The sequence below is a fragment of the Falco punctatus genome (genome assembly GCF_963210335.1).
Source record: "Falco punctatus genome assembly, chromosome: 5".
In the NCBI taxonomy this organism is placed as follows: domain Eukaryota; kingdom Metazoa; phylum Chordata; class Aves; order Falconiformes; family Falconidae; genus Falco; species Falco punctatus.
Genome location: NC_137584.1, coordinates 27,375,658 through 27,395,451, shown reverse-complemented (window position 1 = coordinate 27,395,451; position 19,794 = coordinate 27,375,658). Strand labels below are relative to the sequence as shown.

At 41.3% G+C, this 19,794-nt stretch overlaps 1 protein-coding gene across 4 annotated transcripts in view; it reads right to left on the bottom strand.

The window, feature by feature from the left end:
* Positions 1–11,496: 11,496 nt before the first annotated feature.
* Positions 11,497–19,794, bottom strand: part of RNF144A (ring finger protein 144A) — a 67,740-nt gene continuing 59,442 nt past the window's right edge. For all 4 annotated transcript variants that reach the window (XM_080388701.1, XM_080388703.1, XM_080388704.1 and 1 more), the window contains 2 exons: positions 19,351–19,440; positions 11,497–16,255 (listed from right to left, as the gene is read on the bottom strand). In XM_080388701.1, the coding sequence (XP_080244827.1) occupies positions 16,124–16,255; positions 19,351–19,440 (222 nt within the window). In that variant the 3' untranslated portion in view covers positions 11,497–16,123. The remainder of the gene's footprint in view (positions 16,256–19,350; positions 19,441–19,794) is intronic.

The following is a 19,794-nucleotide window of genomic DNA, read 5'->3' as shown; positions in this document are numbered from 1 at the left end:
AAGGAATGAATTAATAACTTTGCAGAGCAATAGAGATGAAGCACACCAAATGTAAACACTGGAAATCGGTATGTATGTGCGCACGTAAGAGGAACGGAGAGATAAAGATTTTGAAGAAATAAAGCTGTTTTGCAAACCTCTGTTTCTTTTAGACACATTTTCACTGTTGCTACCCACATCCCAGTCCCCAGACTGAAGTGGGATGGAAACTTGCTGTGTTACCCCAAGGTTTTATTGCTTGTTACGTGACCACTGCCAGAGCCATCACTGCTGTTCTGATGCAGCTTCCTTTAATGTTTTCTTAAATCAGAAGTTTCTCCAAGAAATTTAAGGATTTGCCGGTTTGATAGAACGAGGTAAAATAAAGAGAAGATGCTGAATAATATAAACCAAGTGACTTTTGCGTCCATTTTTTTGACTGGTCTTAGCATTTGCTTCTAACGTTTAATACAATAAAGTGCTCTTAGAAACCAAGGACGGGGAAAATCAGGGTTAGAAACTTTGCAAAGGTGGTATGCAGCTGTATTCTTTTGGAAAGACATCAGGCCCTACCAGCAGGGCCAGCACAGGCTGGGACCTCTAGTCTCCTATGAGAGGCAGCAGTTCCCAGCTTTGTCTCCTGAGGGGTTTGAGCCTCTCATGAATGGCACATTTTCTGGCTGAGAAGCAGTGCCTCTGGCTCCCAACAACTTCCTACCAGCCTGCCTAACCTCTCATTTGGGCAGGAAAAATACTGACTGGCACAACACCCTTGAAAGGATGCCAGTCCCTCACTTCAGCCCATCTTCTGCCAAGGTCGAGATCTTCTCAATTTCCAAACTCGTTTCATTCAGTTTTACCCCCTGTGATTGAGAAAAGTTTCCCACGGACACCTTTGGAACCACTTCATCATTCTTTATATCAACATAATTCTTAAATGTTAAGCTATGAGATGCTAAAATTACAGTATCGCAAGGTTTGGTTCTTGAACTTGCCCTGTATGAAGATGCAAAGTGTCCCCTCTTCAGTGACCCTGGCTGGAGGGTGGAAGGAAGCCAAGCCTGTTTGTGCTCAGCCAGGCAGGAGCGCTGCTGCCACTACGGAAAAGTATCCTGACAGCAGCCCTGGCTTGAGTAGATTTGCACAGCAGGTGCAGAGTAATCCTGATACACACTTTTCTACACAGAGAGCTTATCAAACACACTAAGAGCCTTTTACACGGGTATTCTATGAAATAAAATATGTATGGTTTTTCACCTGCTCAAGAATACAGCTGCATACCACCTTTGCAAAGTTTCTAACCCTGATTTTTCCCGTCCTTGGTTTCTAAGAGCACTTTATTGTATTAAACGTTAGAAGCAAATGCTAAGACCAGTCAAAAAATGGACGCAAAAGTCACTTGGTTTGTATTATTCAGCATCTTCTCTTTATTTTACCTCGTTCTATCAAACAGGCAAATCCTCAAATATCTTGGAGAAACTTCTGATTTAAGAAAATGTTAAAGGAAGCTGCATCAGAACAGCAGTGATGGCTCTGGCAGTGGTCACGTAACATTTTACACCTGCTCAATTTGCATTTGGTGTTTTTTCTCCTTTCACTTGTATTTGCATGGCAGTGGTGTGTGGTTGTTTTTTTTTTAATTCCACTACTGTGTCTTTCCCTTTTTTATTAAATACAGTGTCCTCTTGTGCTCTACTGGATGCTTCTCCACCAACTCTGAGCTTTTGTCCTCTCCTCTGCTATGAATCTGCTCTGCCAGGTTTTCAGCTGACACGACATCGCTCGTACCCAGGAACTTTCTGGGCTCCTACTGCTTTCCTGCTCCTTGTTAACTGTGGATTAAACACACAGACTCTCTTCAGCTGCCTGCGAGGTCTCACTGTTCTGCTAACTGGGACCACATTTTTCAGAAGTAGAAATTTGGGAGCACGGTCCTGGGAGAGAGGGGTTACTGGCACATGTCAGTGCTTTTGATCACTGCTTGTTTGTCAGTCGGTATGGAAAAAAACTGGGTCTTAGTATCTCTGCGCACAAAAGAAACACACTCATTTAAAACAATATCCAAAATAAATGGCAATACTCATTTTTTAACTATCTGAAAACATGCTAAAGCAATACAGATGCTATAAATCCTCCATTGTCATCTGTGGCTGTAAACAGGGCGGCTGGCTACAGGCAGTACAGATACGAAACACAGAAAGAGCCACAGTAAGAAAGCCACAGCTAAAGCACTACTCCTCAGAGTAATTGCGGACTAGTAAATCTGGTTGCTTCCTTTATCATCCCAGGTTTCTTCAGAAAGCTGGTGCTAAAGTGGTATCACACAGCAGAGTATCTCCAACCTCCATCTTGGGCAAGCATCTACACCCCCCAAATATTTCTGCTGAAGACCTGAGTAACTTCCCGTCTTCAAAAACTTGGCTAACAGAGTCTTTGTTCATCTCTGATGCATTCTATGTGGAGACAAGAGGAATCAAGAAAGGTGCCTGGATTTCTGCCATACATCTGGTAAGTGGATCAGTTCTTGAACACTCTGCTTGGAGGACATGTGTCAGTGTGTTGTTCAGTGCTTGTTGCTACTTTTCCCACATGTCCTTCTTCAGTTGTTTCAATGAGTAGCTGTTCTTCTGACATAGAAATTAGTCACAATATTCAGAGATTATTTATGCAATGTTACTGATCCCTGATGCCAAAGTCTGAGATGTCAATATCTTCTGGAACTTCCACTGTCATCAGCCCATCTTGTGCAATAACTGCTAGAAATTGTGTTGAGACCACAGAGGCAAATAATGGCGAAGAGACTTACAGCCAAAGTGCCCTCCAAGTAGCTCTGACTGCATGCAGAGGCTTGAGTGACAGTGATGTTCACAAGCCTTCAGGACTGCCTAGTGCTTAATTCCTGAGGGATTAACAGTTTAGTTCAAGGTCTTTTTCATTCTTCATTTAGTCAAGAACTAAATGCACAGTAACACCTGAATATAGCCTTTTTTTTTTTTCTCCAGATGGATATAGCTTTCCATTTCAATAAAAATTTCCATTTCTCCTTCTATTTAAAAAGGAAGAGAATATCATGTTTAGTCATCTGTAGGTTGATTGTGGCTACCTGATACCTGGAACATGTAAATCAGGACTGATTGGCACAAAGGAAATAGGCTACATGCAAAATATTTCATACAAAAAAAAGTATAAAAAAGTAACACTTTGTTGGATTTATTATTTATTCAGAAATCCTACTTTTGGAACTTGTGCTGAACCTCAGTTTTGGTTTTGGTTTGTTTGCTTTGCTTTTTTTTAAGCACATTTATTTTTGTCTTCATGATGAATGAAAACTTGCAGATATGGATGCTTAAGGTTCAAAAGCCAACAGATTGTAGAATCATAGAATCATTTAGGTTGGAAAAGAACTTTAAGATCATCAGATCCAGTCATTAATCCAGAACTGCCAAGTCCACCACCAAACCATGTCCCCAAGAACCACATCTACACATTTTTTGAACACTCCCAAGGGTTCCACCATCTCCCTGGGCAGCCTGTTCCAACGCTTGACCAGCCTTTCAGTGAAAAAAAAATATCTTAATATCCAATCTAAACCTCCCCTGGCACAACTTGAGGCTGTTTCCTCTTGTCCTGTCACCAGTTACCTGGGAGAAGAGACCGACCCCCACCTGCCCACAGCCTCCTTTCAGGTAGTTGCAGAGGGTGATAGGGTCCCCCCTGAGCCTCCTTTTCTTCAAATAAACAACCCCAGCTCCCTCAATTTCCTTTTTCTTTAGGATTTAAACCTTCACATCTCTCATGATTTTCAGGAAGCTGCCTCATAAATGGGTCACTTGTTCATCATATGGGGGTTATTACTGTGTTATGCAGAACAGAGGCTGCAGGAATCTGCTGCAGGGAAATCTCAGTCCTCACAAGCTCTCGTGCCAGCTGTTGTCCCTTCGCAGGATGCACAGCACGTCTGAAGGTGGAACTGCAAAATAGCCTTGCTGGTACTGATCTGCAGAGCTGTCTTTCCAGGTGTAAGAATGCTATCTAATGGTTAAAAACCTGACTTTAGCCTTTTATATTGGAAAATGTATGCAATATATAACTATTTAGCAATGCAAAGCAGAATTAAAAAATGAATAATTTGGGACTTTGTGTTTGAATGAGGAAGTGAAACACCTGTTAGGTTGGAAAGCCTAATTGAATTTTCATTGACTTGTCTTTGTGTAGCATCAAAGTGCCTTTAAGGGTTAAAGCATCATCATATCAAGGCAGGTACTGAACATTTCTCAGATTAAACACATTCTTACATCTGATTACTAAGCCCATAAATCAAATCTTTTTAGATAAATTGTTAACAGCAATGTTCGTTCAGCTGTTCCTATTAAAAAGAACATGCTTTGTTTTACTCATCGGGTTTACTGAAGTTTAACAAGATCTGTTTCTCTTAATCACTTACTACCTTTTTCTCTTTTTTCCTTTGAATCTTCTTTTGTCTCATATCGTTATATTAATTCAAAGTCATAATTTTCACTGACAGCTTGTTACGTGTTCAAATAAGTGACCACAAATTTATTTACCAGAGAAAGAAAAATCCTTAATAGCAAAGAGTGTCTTTGATATTGTTTTGGCATAAATAAAATCACAAGGCCAGGCTAAACCCAACATATAATATAAGTAGAGGCCATCTTGCCTGAATTATAATTAATTTCGAATTCTTCCTGTTGCCATGACACCATGCATGAAAAGAAATAAGCCAGGCATTGTGCAGCACTCCAGAGCTTGTTGGAATTTGGGGTTTTGTTTCTTATGTTTAAAATAGCAAGAAAATTCCATTTTAGTGAAACAAAAGTCAGCAGCAACACCAGAGAGGTTTTCTGCTCTGTGGAGTGGGAGAGGGGTGGATGCAAGATATCTTCTGAAATCTTGCTCATTGAAGGAAATAATAATAATGAATCAGAGATGTTTGCTTAAATTGCCTGATACTACTCCTGGCTAATCAAGTGATAATCACCTTTTCTAATCATTGTGGACTACCCTTATTTAATGTTCCTCTGTGGCCACCCCCTCCCAGCTGCTTCAGGGCAGGGATTAGCCAGAGCACAGCACACAGCCCACACACCCATCACACAAACCTTATTTTGAGTCTTCAGTAGAAGCTGAGTTCTTCAGGCTGGAAATACCTGTTTTACACAAAGGACATCCAGGATGCTCTAGAGAGTAATGGAAATGTTTTTGGACCTCATGTTCTGACTGCTTTTATGGCCTTTAAAGAGATTATGATATTTTCCTGTAAACAGAAGCGGTTTGCCTTCCCCCACCAACATGTTGAGTGTTCCTTGTATCCAGGAGCTTTTACAGTTCCTACTGTTACACATGTGGTTGTTGAATACTCAGAAACATAAAGCCCTATAAAACGCTTCCACTGGGGCATCGTTACTTGTTTTATGGGCATATCCCACCCAACACAGCCTCCTGGCTGAGACCATTAACTGTTGCTCGAAGCAAGACACCAGGAACCCCACAGTCATCTCTGTGGGGCTGTTGCCCACCCGTATTTAGAGATGATCATCTCTGAGCAGAGGCAATCATGGCCATTTCTGCTGAGTGCTCCGGGCGCTGCGAGCTGCAGCAAAGGGGCAGGCAGGCAGGCAGCTCCCAGCTGCTTTGCTGGCACTGGGCAGCAGCTACAGCTCCTCTGCGAGCTTCATATTCGAGTTGGAGTAAGAAAAGTCATAGTCCAGCCAGGCAAAGGAAATGTTATAACCTTAATGAGTTGTGCTGACAGGCTGCACATTTGAGGTTGCCATCAAAAACTTTATAGACCTTAAGTACTGAGTGTCCTGAAGGGTCATTAAGATGTCCTGTAATTTAAAGCAGATGTTGCTGGAACCTCAGGCATTTCTTTTTTCTTTTGTCTCACAGAATCAGCCTCTGGCCAGACCCTGTGGCTCAGAAGGGGTTTTCTCAGGCACAATGGTAAAATCTGTCAAAGAGAGATGTTTGTACCCTACAGAAATCTTTGGGTTTCAAGGGAGCCCTGGCATGTGTCTAGAATGACCAAAGATACTGCTTGCAGGTACTGTAGCTTTTCACGTTCAGTTTGTTTCCACGACAAATGTCAGAGAAAATTTAATCTGGGTCAATTGCCTCAGGTTAGTGCAAAGGAGAAGCTGAGTCAGAGGGTCAGCTCTGACATAAAGGTCTCACATTTTAACCCAGTCACAACTCCCCCTCTGCCTCCCTTACCAAGTTTTAGTTGTAAGGAGATGCCAGTGGCTGACTGTGGAGCCTGCAATGCAGCACATCCTAAGATCGCAAGTGAAAGGATAACAACCGCTAGTAAGAGTGATGGCACTAAGCATCAAACCTACATTTCTATCTGCTACCATACAGGCAGAGGTGGCAGAGAGGAAAGTGGTCTTTCTTGGTACCTCTACCTTTTGCTGCTCTGTATCTCTCAGCTTTCTGTTTCGTACTCTGGCAAGCAGTGAGACGGCCCCTGTAGACTTGCATCTTCCAAGGGCCATTCTTCAACACACAGCACTGCTCTGCACCTAAAAACCATACCCTGCTGCTGGGAAGCCAGGAAAAGTTGGAAGCAGCATCGAAAGGTTGGAGGCATCCTGCATTGAGAAAGTCTTCAGTCTGTAACCACCTGACCAATGCTGAAGACTTGGGAGATCTGCTGAACAAAATGTAGCGATATGGTGGGACCAAAGTGTTGGCAGTCTGCTAAGATACACTGTGCTACCCCAGTCCTCTAATCACACTGTTTTGCATCAGATAATTATGAGGTCCTGAAAAGGAAAAACGAATCCAGCTGAAAAACATGCTCCAAACATCCTTACAGGCTGTAATTGGCATGAACCAGAATTTTCCTGGGAGCCCCTGGAAGTTTGGCAGGGAGATGGTGGCAGCCAGGACAGCACATTATATTTTCTTTAAAAGTTAGAGTTTGTGTTAGTGTTGGCAGGATCCTGAAACATCCTAGGCCACAAAAAATAGAAGAAACTAACTTTTCACTTTGCTTTACTCAGATACACCTGGGAGGAGGGGGGAAGACACACGAACATTGGAACACACATAAACAGAATGAGGTAAAGGCAGAAGGAATCACAGCAACCCCCTGTTGCAGCTTGCCCCCACTGCCAAACGTGTTGACTACTAAACGGCTGGTTGGAGTTATTGTTTGGACAGTTGCATTGTTTCTGCTGAACATCTGTATTGAGGAACACAGCTACGACAGCAGGCGTGGGTAGGAAGGGGGAAAAGAATAATTTGGCTCAGTTACAACATCCGTCAATTATAAAATATAGAGGAGATGCAATGTTATTAGCCAATACTTAATCTGTTTTGAACTAACTGATTTTTAGTGTTCCCCCTTCTTCTCTCAGTGTGATTAATCTCAGTACTCTCTGAACACGGCATTTTGAAAGAGACCTCTGGTTTGCACCTCTCATTTTACATTTGCAGACTGAAACATCTCTATGTGTATATCAGTTTTCTGAAAATTCAACTACTTAGGCTTTTCCATTTTCAGAAAAGGTTTATATACTCTCAGAGAGCAGGAGCAATAATATATGTTAATACCCAGAGACTAAAACAGCCCCAGCAGAGTGTGCAGGCCCATCGTAACATCGTTATTTTTAGCCATGATATCATTACAATTAACTCTGCGGAGGTTTGGAAACACAGACTTTAAAAGCTTGAGATAGAAACCTTGTTAATAGGGATTTCTCGAAGCCAGCGGGTCCCTATTGCTGCAGCGGCGTTCAGAGGCTGCACCCTGCTGGCTCTCAGCAGCACCGCTTACCGCCGGGGCTTAAAACACCCTGCTTCATGTGCTCTTCTAACGCATCAAAAAAAGTGCATCCCTATTCCAACCCAGGTAACCCTCACTAGATGTACACCCACCATAGAAGTTACACCAGAATTCAACAAAATGAGTAGACTAATAATTATTGAGGTGAGAAAAGAAAGAAACAAATGCTATGTTACGCTTACCTGCCAAGGCAATTTTAAAAGGAAAATTTTGCACAGTCTCACACGTTTCTCCTGTGGCTAATCCCACAAAACAAGTGTTGTTCTCAAAATATAATGAGGCCTCAGGATTTTGAGGCACCTCAAGCATTTCTGCCACCCACCAAAACGCAAACATCATCTCAAGGGAGCAAAGAAAAAAAAAAAACAAACCACAAACCCAAACTAAAATGTGTGCTTGTTTGTAATCATTCTCAAGACTAAAACACAGCAGCGTAGATCTCAGGAATGGCTGAGTCCACAGACTTTAATTTAGACTGGTACGAGCAGGTCAAGCCTACAGAACCTGCTAAGCTAGTGCGTTATGTTCACTCTCCTTTAATGATACATGTTTTTCTCTTAAAATCCACAGCAAAACCAGTCTCTTGTATTTTGCCACACAAAACAGGTCATGACAACTGAGGCAAATCACTGGCAAAGAAAACCTGTCACACGAACACGGCAGTCTGTCACGTGTGCTCTCTTACTCAGCAAGACAAGCTTGTGGCTCACCTAAAATGAAAATCCAAACTCACTAAAAAGTAATGGAAAGGTTAATCCCTTTTCATGGGCTCTGAGCATACAATTCATAGCATACATGGAGTCCCACTTATTCAAGCTTATAGACATTTATTTTTTCTTTTCCAGCTACTCGGGGGGGGGGGGGGGGGGGGGCTTGGGCGTGGAGAAGGCAGTGTTTTGAAGGAGGAAGTGATTTAATTCTATTCCTAATACACTTTCTTCCATGCAAAGCTACAAAAAATAACCCAGAACCTTTATCTATCTATCTAATATGGGCAATCTCCATTGCTCCAGGATCACATTTCTTGCTCTACAAAATTACACAGTAGAATTTCTTCTTCCTGCAAACATATATAAACTACACTGACTAGAAGCCACATTTGACATTTAAGGACATGCTGTGCATAAAAATAAAGTACCACACAACAGCCAGACACCCATATTTACATTCAGATTTTACAAAACAGCATTGAGTTAGGATACCTAGCATTTACTCCCAGGGACTCTCTTCTTTGTGACCCTAGGTTTAAGTTTAGTGTTTATATAGTGATTATAGTGTTTATTTCATTTTTGGCTTTAAAAAAAAAAAAAAAAAAAAGGACCAAGGAACACCAGGAATAAATTACCAGTTAGCAAATCCAGCTTGATGTTGTTCTTGTGCACACACCACAGAAGAACTGGACTATTCAGTTCTTCAAGTGCATTTCCATCACTTGCACGTGTGAGTCGGTTCGCATGATTTGCAGCAAATAAACATTTTGTGGATGTGCCACGTGTTAAGTTATAGACATCACACACACAGACACACACTATATGGGAGCAGTGTAACCGGGTTCTCATTTCCTCCACCAAGGTGTGCCCTGGTATCTGAAAGCACTACTTCTGGTAAGGCACTCTGCAACAGTTGCTCTCAGGTTTAGCCACGTAAAAGTTGTGAGTCTGAGCAAAGACAGTTGCCTAGATTTCTTCTGTCATCAGAGTGGGCGGGGAAAAAAAACACATCTGTGAAGCATCTTGAGAGGCTAAAAAAGTTAAGCTCTCTAGATGATTATCTTTGTAAGCAGTAAGCAGTATAGGATGGGAAGGGAAATGTCCCAAAGACCCAGAATGGTGTCTTTGCGTGACTACCACGAGTTAAGGCCAGACACCTGAACGTTAAGACAAACCTCATAATTAAGTGGTGTCAGATTCAAGGCTGGATCTTGGTTCCCAGAGTGCAGAGTCTGAGTAGCAAAGCCATCCGTGTGCAAGACAGCCTTTTATCTCTTCTTATTTTCAAAATCAGAATCAGCAAAGGTTCCATCAATTTCTATATACCCTGCTTAAAATAAGTATAGATGCACTGCTAACAGGCAAGTACCCACAGCATAAAATCTCCTATGAGAAACATCCTAGATGATCTCCAATTAAGAAAATAAATTTTTTTAAAAAGAGGTTTTGCGGATATTGTGGATGCACTGTGCTTGCAGGTTGGCACTGTCAGTCTCTAGAATTCAATTTCTACATCTGCATCTCTATTAGCACCATTATAATTAGCAGAATGCTCGACCTAGCACAATGTTTTTGTGCTGTGGGATTCAATTGTGCCAATTGTTCAGTTCTTACAGGACAGTTACTGGCATGATTTTGACCTGAACTCTCCCACCCAATGCCCAGGTGGGGTTCAGGAGTTACTCTGGGCCTGGGGTCCCTCCTAGCAGAACTTACCACTAGGGATGCGGGTCGCCTCTGGCGACTGAATGATGCTGGACACTATTTGCTAGAACATACATGGGCTACAGTTTGCCACTTAAGAATTCAACTTAAATAATCTGATTTTAGACAGTTGAGACCCTGAAGTCTGTTACCTAGAGTTTCTGAATTGCTTGATTCTGTGATTACAGACTTGTGTAGAAACCCAGTCACAGAGCTGAAGGCTCTGTGTAAGAAAAGCAAGGTAAGCCGAACAGGGCAGACAGACTGAGGAGATGCCCAGGGAGCTAAACGTTACTGAACTACACCATACAATTGCAAGTGACTGAGAAACAATCCTCCTTTCTGAAAGAAAACTGCAAAGCACAACATACCCTAATTGGAATGAACAGACTGTGGGAGCAGGGAAAGACAGGCGATTGCTTTGCTAATGATACCTGCTCATAGAATCGGTCAAAACCCCTAGTGGCATTTATAGACATTTTTCTGCCCAATTGAACAAAATATATAAACTGATCTTTCCCTTATGGAGAAAAATCATTATGCTTCATGCAAATGACAGGAGGCGTGACTGAGTAGCAGCTATTATGCAGCCTTGGTTTTTCTGAAGTTGTCAGATATAAAGCACATACACGCATCAGTTATGCATACCATTTTTTTTAAGAAATTGTGCCTGTGCTTTTCCTAGGGATATAGACAAATTGCACCCTAACAAGTGAGAAAGAAACTAAGAGCACTGAAGACAAGACTGCATCCTCACCTGCAGTTCGGGCAAAATGCAAAGTGCGTGTTGATGGGCTGAGAGGTATGAGAGCCAACTCCACTGTCAGAGGGAGTTCAGTATGCTCTGTTGTTCAGGTGATTGCACTTTGCCTTTGAAAGTTTCACCTACACAACACAAACCCAGGGGAATACAAGCTACTCGCATTTATCTCCACCAGACCTAAATGTGTGGTGCAAGAACATACACGCATCTCAGAGTGATCCTTGGAGCAGCACATTCACCCGGCTAGGGCGTCCATCAGCGGACTGCAACAGGAGCTGGACCAAAGACCCAGCTGTGGGTCAAATTATCTCTAGAGATACCCAGATTCACTCCTACGGCTAAACTGGGAGACAATGAGCCAGAAACCTCAGTTACACCCAGAAACGAGGCAGGAGGTCTCCAGGCTACAGGCTGTGCTTGCTCAGGATCAAGAGGTGGGTAAGCATAGGGAGTCCTACCATAACAAAAGCACTTTCCTTTAGTGAATGTATAGCACTGGGAAGTCACTATGAAGAATCACAGGAGACGCATTCATTTAAAATATCTATTGAAATTACAAATTAAACTCTTCAATATGATTCAAAGTACAAAACACAACATTAAAAGGCATTCAACAGCTCTTTTATACATCACAGTGTTAGTGGCACAAAATGTACTTACATTTCAAATACATCAACAGAACTATTTTTACACTGGTCAAATACATTATTTATAGATATGCATGACTCCTTCATGCTTATCCCTATACAAGTTTAAAATACATCCATGGTAAAATGATCAAGAAAGGTTCAGTTATGTACCATGTACCTGTACCTAATGTTCCTGGAATTCTTATAAGAGAGATACACAACTCAAAGCAATAATGAAGACCACAGGGCTCTAAACACAAACAGCATGCCTTACTTAGTATAAGTGCATTAGCAATTAAGCACTGATGCAGGCTTTTTTGATGCCTTTAATATCACTGTCATCAACAACCATATTCTACCCGTCTTCCTTAGGATTTTAGATTATGCACATGAAATGTACCAACTTTGGTTTTAAAAAAGCAAACCTGCACAAAGCTTTATGCATGCTGCACCTCACTGGGATGAAAACAGCCTGTATCAAATATATTTATTCCTATACAGTAAAAGGCCTACAGATGAAATGCACAAAACTTCATTTTCGTTTTCCTGCTCATAACAAAAGCACTTCATCTTTTTCTGATCTATGAATATCAGCTCCACAAACAGGAGATCTTTTCACTAATTTTGATTGTGTTTCCTGCATGTCAGGAGATGAACTGCAAGCCGAGAGTTGATCCAGTTAGCTCTTATTTGGGATTTTGCCTAATTCATAAGCCAGAGTATTTGAGGAAAGATCATGCTGCTTGGTATGTGGGGGAAAGCATCCCAAATTCTTGGCATGCTAAAGTCAGTAGTAGGAGGTTTCAGATGAATGCCAACATGAATAAAACTGAAATATTAACATAAAACTACAGTAAGCATTTATATACAGTCTTTCATCACAGGATCTTGAAGAGCCTCAAAACCAATGAATTTGCCCTCACAATCCTCATGTGAGGTAGGTAAACATTGGTCCATCCATTTAAAAGATGGTTAAATTGAGATAAAAGGAGATAAGTGACTTGCCCAATGTCACGTGGGGAAACCACATTGCTACCACCATTGAAGGTGGTATGGGCTGTGTGCTCTGACCTCTCAGGGCTGACTTCAGCCCAAGCAATGAATGTCAAGTCTAGGGAGATGCAAAGCCTCCGGAGTCTGGACTTGACACTCGCTCGCTAGACATGACACCACTTCATCCCAACAGAACATGCAAATTATGTATTGTTACAAACGCCACTAAAAATAGCTTTTAAAACAATCCAAACTCCCTAAATAATAGCATAACCATAATAAACTCAAGAGAAATCATGTGGTGAACCTTATTTTTCTGGTGAAATTCTAAAAAGCCAAAGCTGTTGTAACAGAATTTCATCTGGAAAGCAGCAGAGACAAACATTCACTTCTCCATGGCAGGGGATTTAAAAGTCAGAGTTTAAAATAAGGTACTTACAGTTCAGTTTCAGGGTATTGAATGTCACACTATCAATGTAAGCTGTAACATTAAAATGCCCCAAACTCAATACACCACCACCAGAAGTTGCTACTTTGGAATCAAATCAGCATTAAAAAAAAAAATCAAAAAAAAGAAAAACAAAAAAATCCCCGAGAAGAATACAGATGGAACGACATTTAGCAAACCTGAACAAATTAGGTATTTGGTAAACATACATAGGCATATAGTCTATCCCAACAGCCAGGATGTGAAACAAGAGGTAACGTCATAAAAATCTCCAGTAGAAATTCAAATATGTCGAGATCAGAGAGATATACTGACAGAAGTACACAGTTTTCTGATACATAACGTTACCAGTGAGCATCAATTAGAAACTATAATGTAAAGATGTCTGTATTTGTAAAAGACTTTTTTTCTTTTAAATCTGGAAATGCATCAATGTTGACATTGATTATTAACTGGCCACACAGTACCGTGGAAAACTCAAGTTTCGCTATACTGCCGCAAAAAGGCTGTCTCTGAGAAAGGCACAGAGAACATAAACCTCATACCAGGAGGACACTGGTACTGTTAACAGGCCACTGCACCTCTGCTGTTTACTGTCGTCCCAGCAGCCGAACCGGTCATCAGAGCCACTGCCGCACACAGCAAAATCCCTCAGTGCTGCTAGTTAGAAAAGTAACAGCTCATGAAATACTTTTACGTCCTGTGGTCCAGGTTTTTTTTTTTTCTCCAGTTAAATAGAATTACAGGGCCAAGTATGAAAGGCCACTGTTCAAGCTTACCTGCAGGAAGCTGTCCCTTGCAGAAGGGTTTCCAGGACTTCTGCACACCGAAGCAATGACTCGGCACAACCCAGGTGCTCGGCTTGGGGTACATGGGGGGAGACGGACTGAGCTGCTGCCAGAGCCGGGTGAGATAACCAGATCCCTGCCTGCTGAACTCAGTGCCTCACACACACCCTGGGGGCTGGAAAACAGCCGTCCAAGGCACTACCCTGATTTCCTTCCGCAGGTATTTTTGAACAATTACGCATTTTTTAATAACACAGATAGCTTACAATACTGAAAAGACTCTGATAACAAAGGATCTGAACAGCGCATTGCCACAAACAATGTGAAGACACCATGAAGGGTTCAGACTTGCTGGAAACCAGCTATCCTTTATCTTCACATTTAATGGCTGAACTCATTAAAATCAAGCCAGATAAGCAAATTGCAGACAACCTCCAGCTCCTGAAGCTGAAATCTGTGGTCAGATACAGTTTGAATCTGGATACCAATAAACTTGGAAGAAGGAGAAAGAGAAGCAATTCAAGAGTTGTTTTATAAAAATACAGTGGCCCTTTTCAAAATTGTACCCTACAGTCTTTTTATTTAACAGACAGTATAAAACAAACGTATAAAGGAGGAGTCACTTCCTTATGCCTGAGCTATGAAAACATATTCCCAGCCTGTGACAGCAGCCAGAAGCAGTTGCATTGAAGGGTCTTAATACATTTGTAGTGCAAAGCTATCCTGGCTTCAACATATTCATCCATTTCAGTACATTGATAATGCACAGAAATAAATGATGATGAAAAAAACACAGTTGAACTTAGTCCGCAAGCCATTCAAAATAATGTTTTCCTTCAGTACTACACACAGACATACACATTGTTTCAGGTGCTTTATATTTCATAGCAAGAAGTTATTAGTCAAATTCTTGTAGGCTTTACAATCAGAGTAAAATGTTTTTCAAAAAAATATCTCTAAAGAGAAATTACAATGATTAATAGTATGTTGACTAGCACGCTTTACTATCCTGGAAACACAGCACTGTGAATTCCACAAAATCATCAAATCAAGTGATTATTTTTCAAATAAAAACTTGTTTCGTCACAGTATTGTTATTAACAGCATACACCATACAACCTATGATATTAACTCTGAAAATGGGCTAAGTAGTTTAAATGTAAAGTACAACTTCCACAAATATCCCAGGCATTTTTATTCTTAACTACAGGGATAACCCTGATGTATTTTTATACTTAAAAGGAAAGATTCACTGATAACCCAAGAGTCTGCTAAATAGTAAAGTTAGTCCTGTATTTTTTAGTAATTGCCCTAAAGGCAGAAGCAAGCTATTTTGACCTTCCAAAATCTTTCAATAGCACAGCTATTTACACATTTGGTTTAAATACGATTATATATCTCTCTCTATATATATATAAAAAGATTAAGATACCTGGATTAGAAGTTACATAGCCCTATAAGTGTAGCAGAACCCTAAACAACAGCAAAAAATAACAATTCAGAAAAATACTAGTGGTCCAGCGGTAATCAATACCATCAATGCATTTTTAAAAGAACCTTGATTAGATAGCAGGTTTGTGACACCAAGGTTTGTGTCAACCTTACAGCTTCATCAATTCATTTTTAAAATGTAGCTTTCAATCAAACAAATTTATATTAAGACTTCAAAAAGTTCCTGGAAGGCAACAGGACCAACTTTGTCCCTCTAACCCTCCCCAGATTTCAAGAAAGGCATAGGATGGCCTATATGCACCTTATTGATTTTCTTATACTTGGAAAAATAGGTACTGAAAATGACATTGCGATGGCTTTAACAAAAACAGATGTGTAATAAACATGGCAAAGTCACAGTAAGTTGACTATCTGGTTTAAATGATAGGCAACAAATACATACAGGAATAAGAAGACATCAAATATGTAAGCGAACAGATATGCAGACGTTTAGGTTTGTATGCATTTTCAGCTTGTTTTGCTGATGTCATTCTGTACAGTTCCCAGTCCACCAGCAGGGCAGCAGAAACCTTTTGCATTTTTTTTAGCAGTATCATCTCTTCATCTCTGATAGCTACTCAGGTCCATGGTCTCCCTTTAGCACCAAACTTGCCTTCCATTACCCTCCTTGTCTATCATCAATTATCTATGCCACAGTAGTAACAACAGTTTCTGGAACCAAGATTGTGTGTCAATGAAAAGCAGAATGGGGCAAGTAAGGCTACACCAATGTAAGTGCAAGAGGGAAACAGCAACAGCAACAATAAAATCAAAACACATGTTGTGATGAGTCCAATCTTCTTTCAGTCTAGGTAGGCAGAGGGTCATCATCTCCTTTATTACATTTGCACTTGCAGCACAGAACAAATGGTGTAGCAAGCAGAAGGAAAGGGGAGGCCACCAAAAGTAGAAGACCAAATCCTGCAAAAATTCCTACCACCTGCAAGAGAAAAGAATACCATTGCATTAGGGATAGCAATTGTCTGCATTCTGCTGACATCAGTGCACCACCAGTGTCCTTCGATAGGATCTCAGCAAGTGCCATTGACCTTACCACAGTGAGGACTTCCCCCCAAGAGTACGCTACAGTCAGCTCCTGCGATCAGCAAACATGAGTGAAATCAGAGAGTGAATGTTCATGTTTCATGGCTCCAGTCAACATCGTGCCACACAACTCAGGTCCATCACACAAAGTGATGCACACTGTTATTTGCCTTTTTGAGTTCTGCTATATCTCAAACAACTAATGAAGCAACTGACTAGACACTTTTTTCTTGATCAGACGTAAATATCAGGATCAAGACTAGAAGAGAGTTAGAGACTTTCACTTCCAGGTGCTCCCTTTTTTCTGGAGAAAGCTCCAAAATTAATCAGTCAAAGTTTTCATGTTGTTCATGGACAGCCAGGTAAGACTCCCACAAACTTCCCACCAGCAGCAACACAAGCTTGGGGATCTCAGCCACAGCTTACAAACACTATGGACTACAGGAGGACTCTGAATATGTAATGGCTTTTTGCAGTCAGACCTGAGCTCATCCTGCTGCTTCAGGGTACATGACCTAGCTCTAAAAGCTTTTTTTAAATTGACATTTATTGATCACCCTCTTCCCAGCATGGGCAGAGGACCACAGGCCTACCCATCCTGTCAGCGTGCCAAACTCTATTAGTTTCTACAGAGTTTAAATTTGGAAAACTATTAAAAAAACACTCAAGTTGAGGTTCATCGCCTGAGGAAGTTTCCCATTTGCCACAGGCAACTGTAAGTGTAATGCTGCAACAACATGCCCGCAAATTATTTGAGAAAATAATTTAGATTAATTCACATGAGAGAGTCTGTGAATAATATTGAATAATGAAGGCAGGAGCGGAATGCTAATCTGCTAGCAAAACCCCACAACAGAAGGCAAAATGAAATTAAGAGTGCAGTACTCATTAAGAATTCTTCTAGCCGGGGCTAGATACGCCACTTCAATTAGCTGGCAAATATTTAATTAGCCATGGTATAGAAGCGATGATTTACTAGTGCTTTTGTCGGCCACGGCCAATTTCTCGTTCTGATTACTACGTACGTATTTCCGCAGCTCCAGCACCGGGGCCGGGGCTGGGCGGCGAGGCTGGCTGCAGGAGGTGGCGCTGCGGGACAGCGCTCGCCGCCCTCGGGCTGCCTCCCGCCCTGACCGAGTCTTTCAGTCCCGGCTTTTAGCTGTCCAGGGACCAGGAGCTCAAACTTCCACGCCCCAACAATTTTATTTCTTGCCAAGAGCAATTTCTTTTTCAGCTTCAGAGGTGTGCACGTTTCGCTACTTATTCTGTTTTTTTTTTTTTCTTTGAGGTGCTGACAATCTGATGCAAATGTCATGTGCTAATCTTTGTATTTACTTCGTACAGACACAAACCAAAGCCAAATCCTCACCTCCTTTAAAAATCGTGACTACTAAAAATGCAGCTGCTGCCATACTGATCTTCGGAGGCAGCACGCCCCTGCCTACCTCCTTGCAGCCCAGGCTAGATGTGTGCTGGTCAGAGCCAAGCTGGAAGGAAGTTAGCAATTCAGTGGACTGGATTGACTACTGCTGATTTTTATGAGATATCTAACTTTCACCTTCCTTTCTGCCTCAATGTGCTATCAAAGAGATAATTAAGGTTCATTTTGTTTGTTGTGGGTTGGGTTTTTTTGTTTATTTTGGGTTTTTTCTTGTGTTTTTTGCTTTTTTTTTAAAACAAAACTGCCTGCTGAGTATTACTCATCTTCTACTTGGTTCTGTTGCCTCTGAAGAAGTTGCTGTCCTACTCAGCATCAAGCCACTCCCTCTGGCCAAAACAAATATTTTCTTTTAAACCCACAAACCACAAACCAAAGGCTCACCTCAATTTGTCTTGGCTAAATACTCAAAGAAACTTCACATAAGGAAATGACTGCAATGTTGATTTGGCTTAAGCAGGTTTAGCAGAATCATATCCTGATTGGCAGAGAATTACCATTTGCTTTCTCAACAACGACCAGAACATCAAATGTATTGTCTATCAAACATATCTGCACTAACTGCTGTAGCTAAGAACAGATTCCAAATATCAGATTAATCACCTCATATTACAGGTACATCAAGACAACTTATCAATCCACACACTTCCTAAGATACCATTGGCTAAGCCACACAAAATTCAGTCCATAGCTCAGGCACCCAGGGGTGTGTGTGGAGGGAGCGCGGTCCAATCCTTCTCATTTTATTTCAGTTTAGCTGTTTGACCAGAATTGGGGTTTATTCTCTAGACTTGGGGTTTATGCTCGAATGGAAAGAAATGTATATTTCAAGAGCTTCATCTCAAGCTAAGGTAGCTTTTTACTGGCACACAGTTAATTTAGGAAAAGATGACTCAGAAACCCAGATGTCCCTGTATCTCTGAAGTGACTGTAAAGGCAGTAGATTGGACCAAGTCACACATTAGCATTTATATTACATGCATTAAAGTAGTGCAGAGAGCACTTTCATTAGCAGCATTCATGGTGGGTCCAGCAAGACCAGGTCTAGGCTACAAGAGCCATCCCCACGCTCTTTGTAACTGTCAGTTTGAATCTGTGTTTGAAACTACCGATGAGCTCGTGGGGTTACCTTCTGTCCATGAATGAGTCAACTGGAGTCCATAACAAGATATTGAGCATACTCGGGCTAATTCCTTTCCAGTTCTGGATCTGAAGCTAAAGATCCCTTGCAGGATGAGCTCTCCTGTTAGTAATATGGATGGTGGCAACCTAGACCACCCTCTACGTTTACTGAGAACGCACTTGGACTGGCACTTAACTGGCTCTGCAAATGTACCCCTTCTAATTCTCAGTGGCTTTCTGCCCAGGAGTGTCCTCTCTGGGAGAGCAAACTGTTCCTCTCTGAGCTACTGCCATCTTTAACAAAATCTGCTATGAAGATCAGCTACCATTTAGCACAGAATTTTACCCTAAGGTGTTAAAATGAGTAAGGCAAAGGAAGGCACTATGACAGCAGTAGACCTGTAGAGAGCCTTTAAATATCTGAGCTTTACCTGTGTTCTGTGCCAGATAACAGATGCCCTGGAGTGTCCCAGCTTGTTTCGACAAGGTCCTTTGTCGTAATGTATAAGGAGAAAATCATCCTAAAAAATATTAAAATAAAAGGTAGGCAATAAACAGAAGTGTAAACTGTTCTTCAAGTAATAAACCACTATTTCCTGAGAATTTATAACCAGGAACTGTACAGGAAGATAAAAACTTAGTAAAGTGGATATGGCCAGGTCTAACCTTTCCAAAGTGCTTTGTTTACAGCTAAACATCTTCACAAACAGGGCTGTTTAGCAAGTGTTATGTATCTGTAATGAATTCTTCTCCCAAAGGCTCTCAAGCTGCATATTTAAATGCTAGCATGGAGTTCAGCAAGAGGATCCGAGAAAAGGACTATTGCATACATTTTACACGTACAGAAAGAACAAAGGAAAACGAATACTTGTACT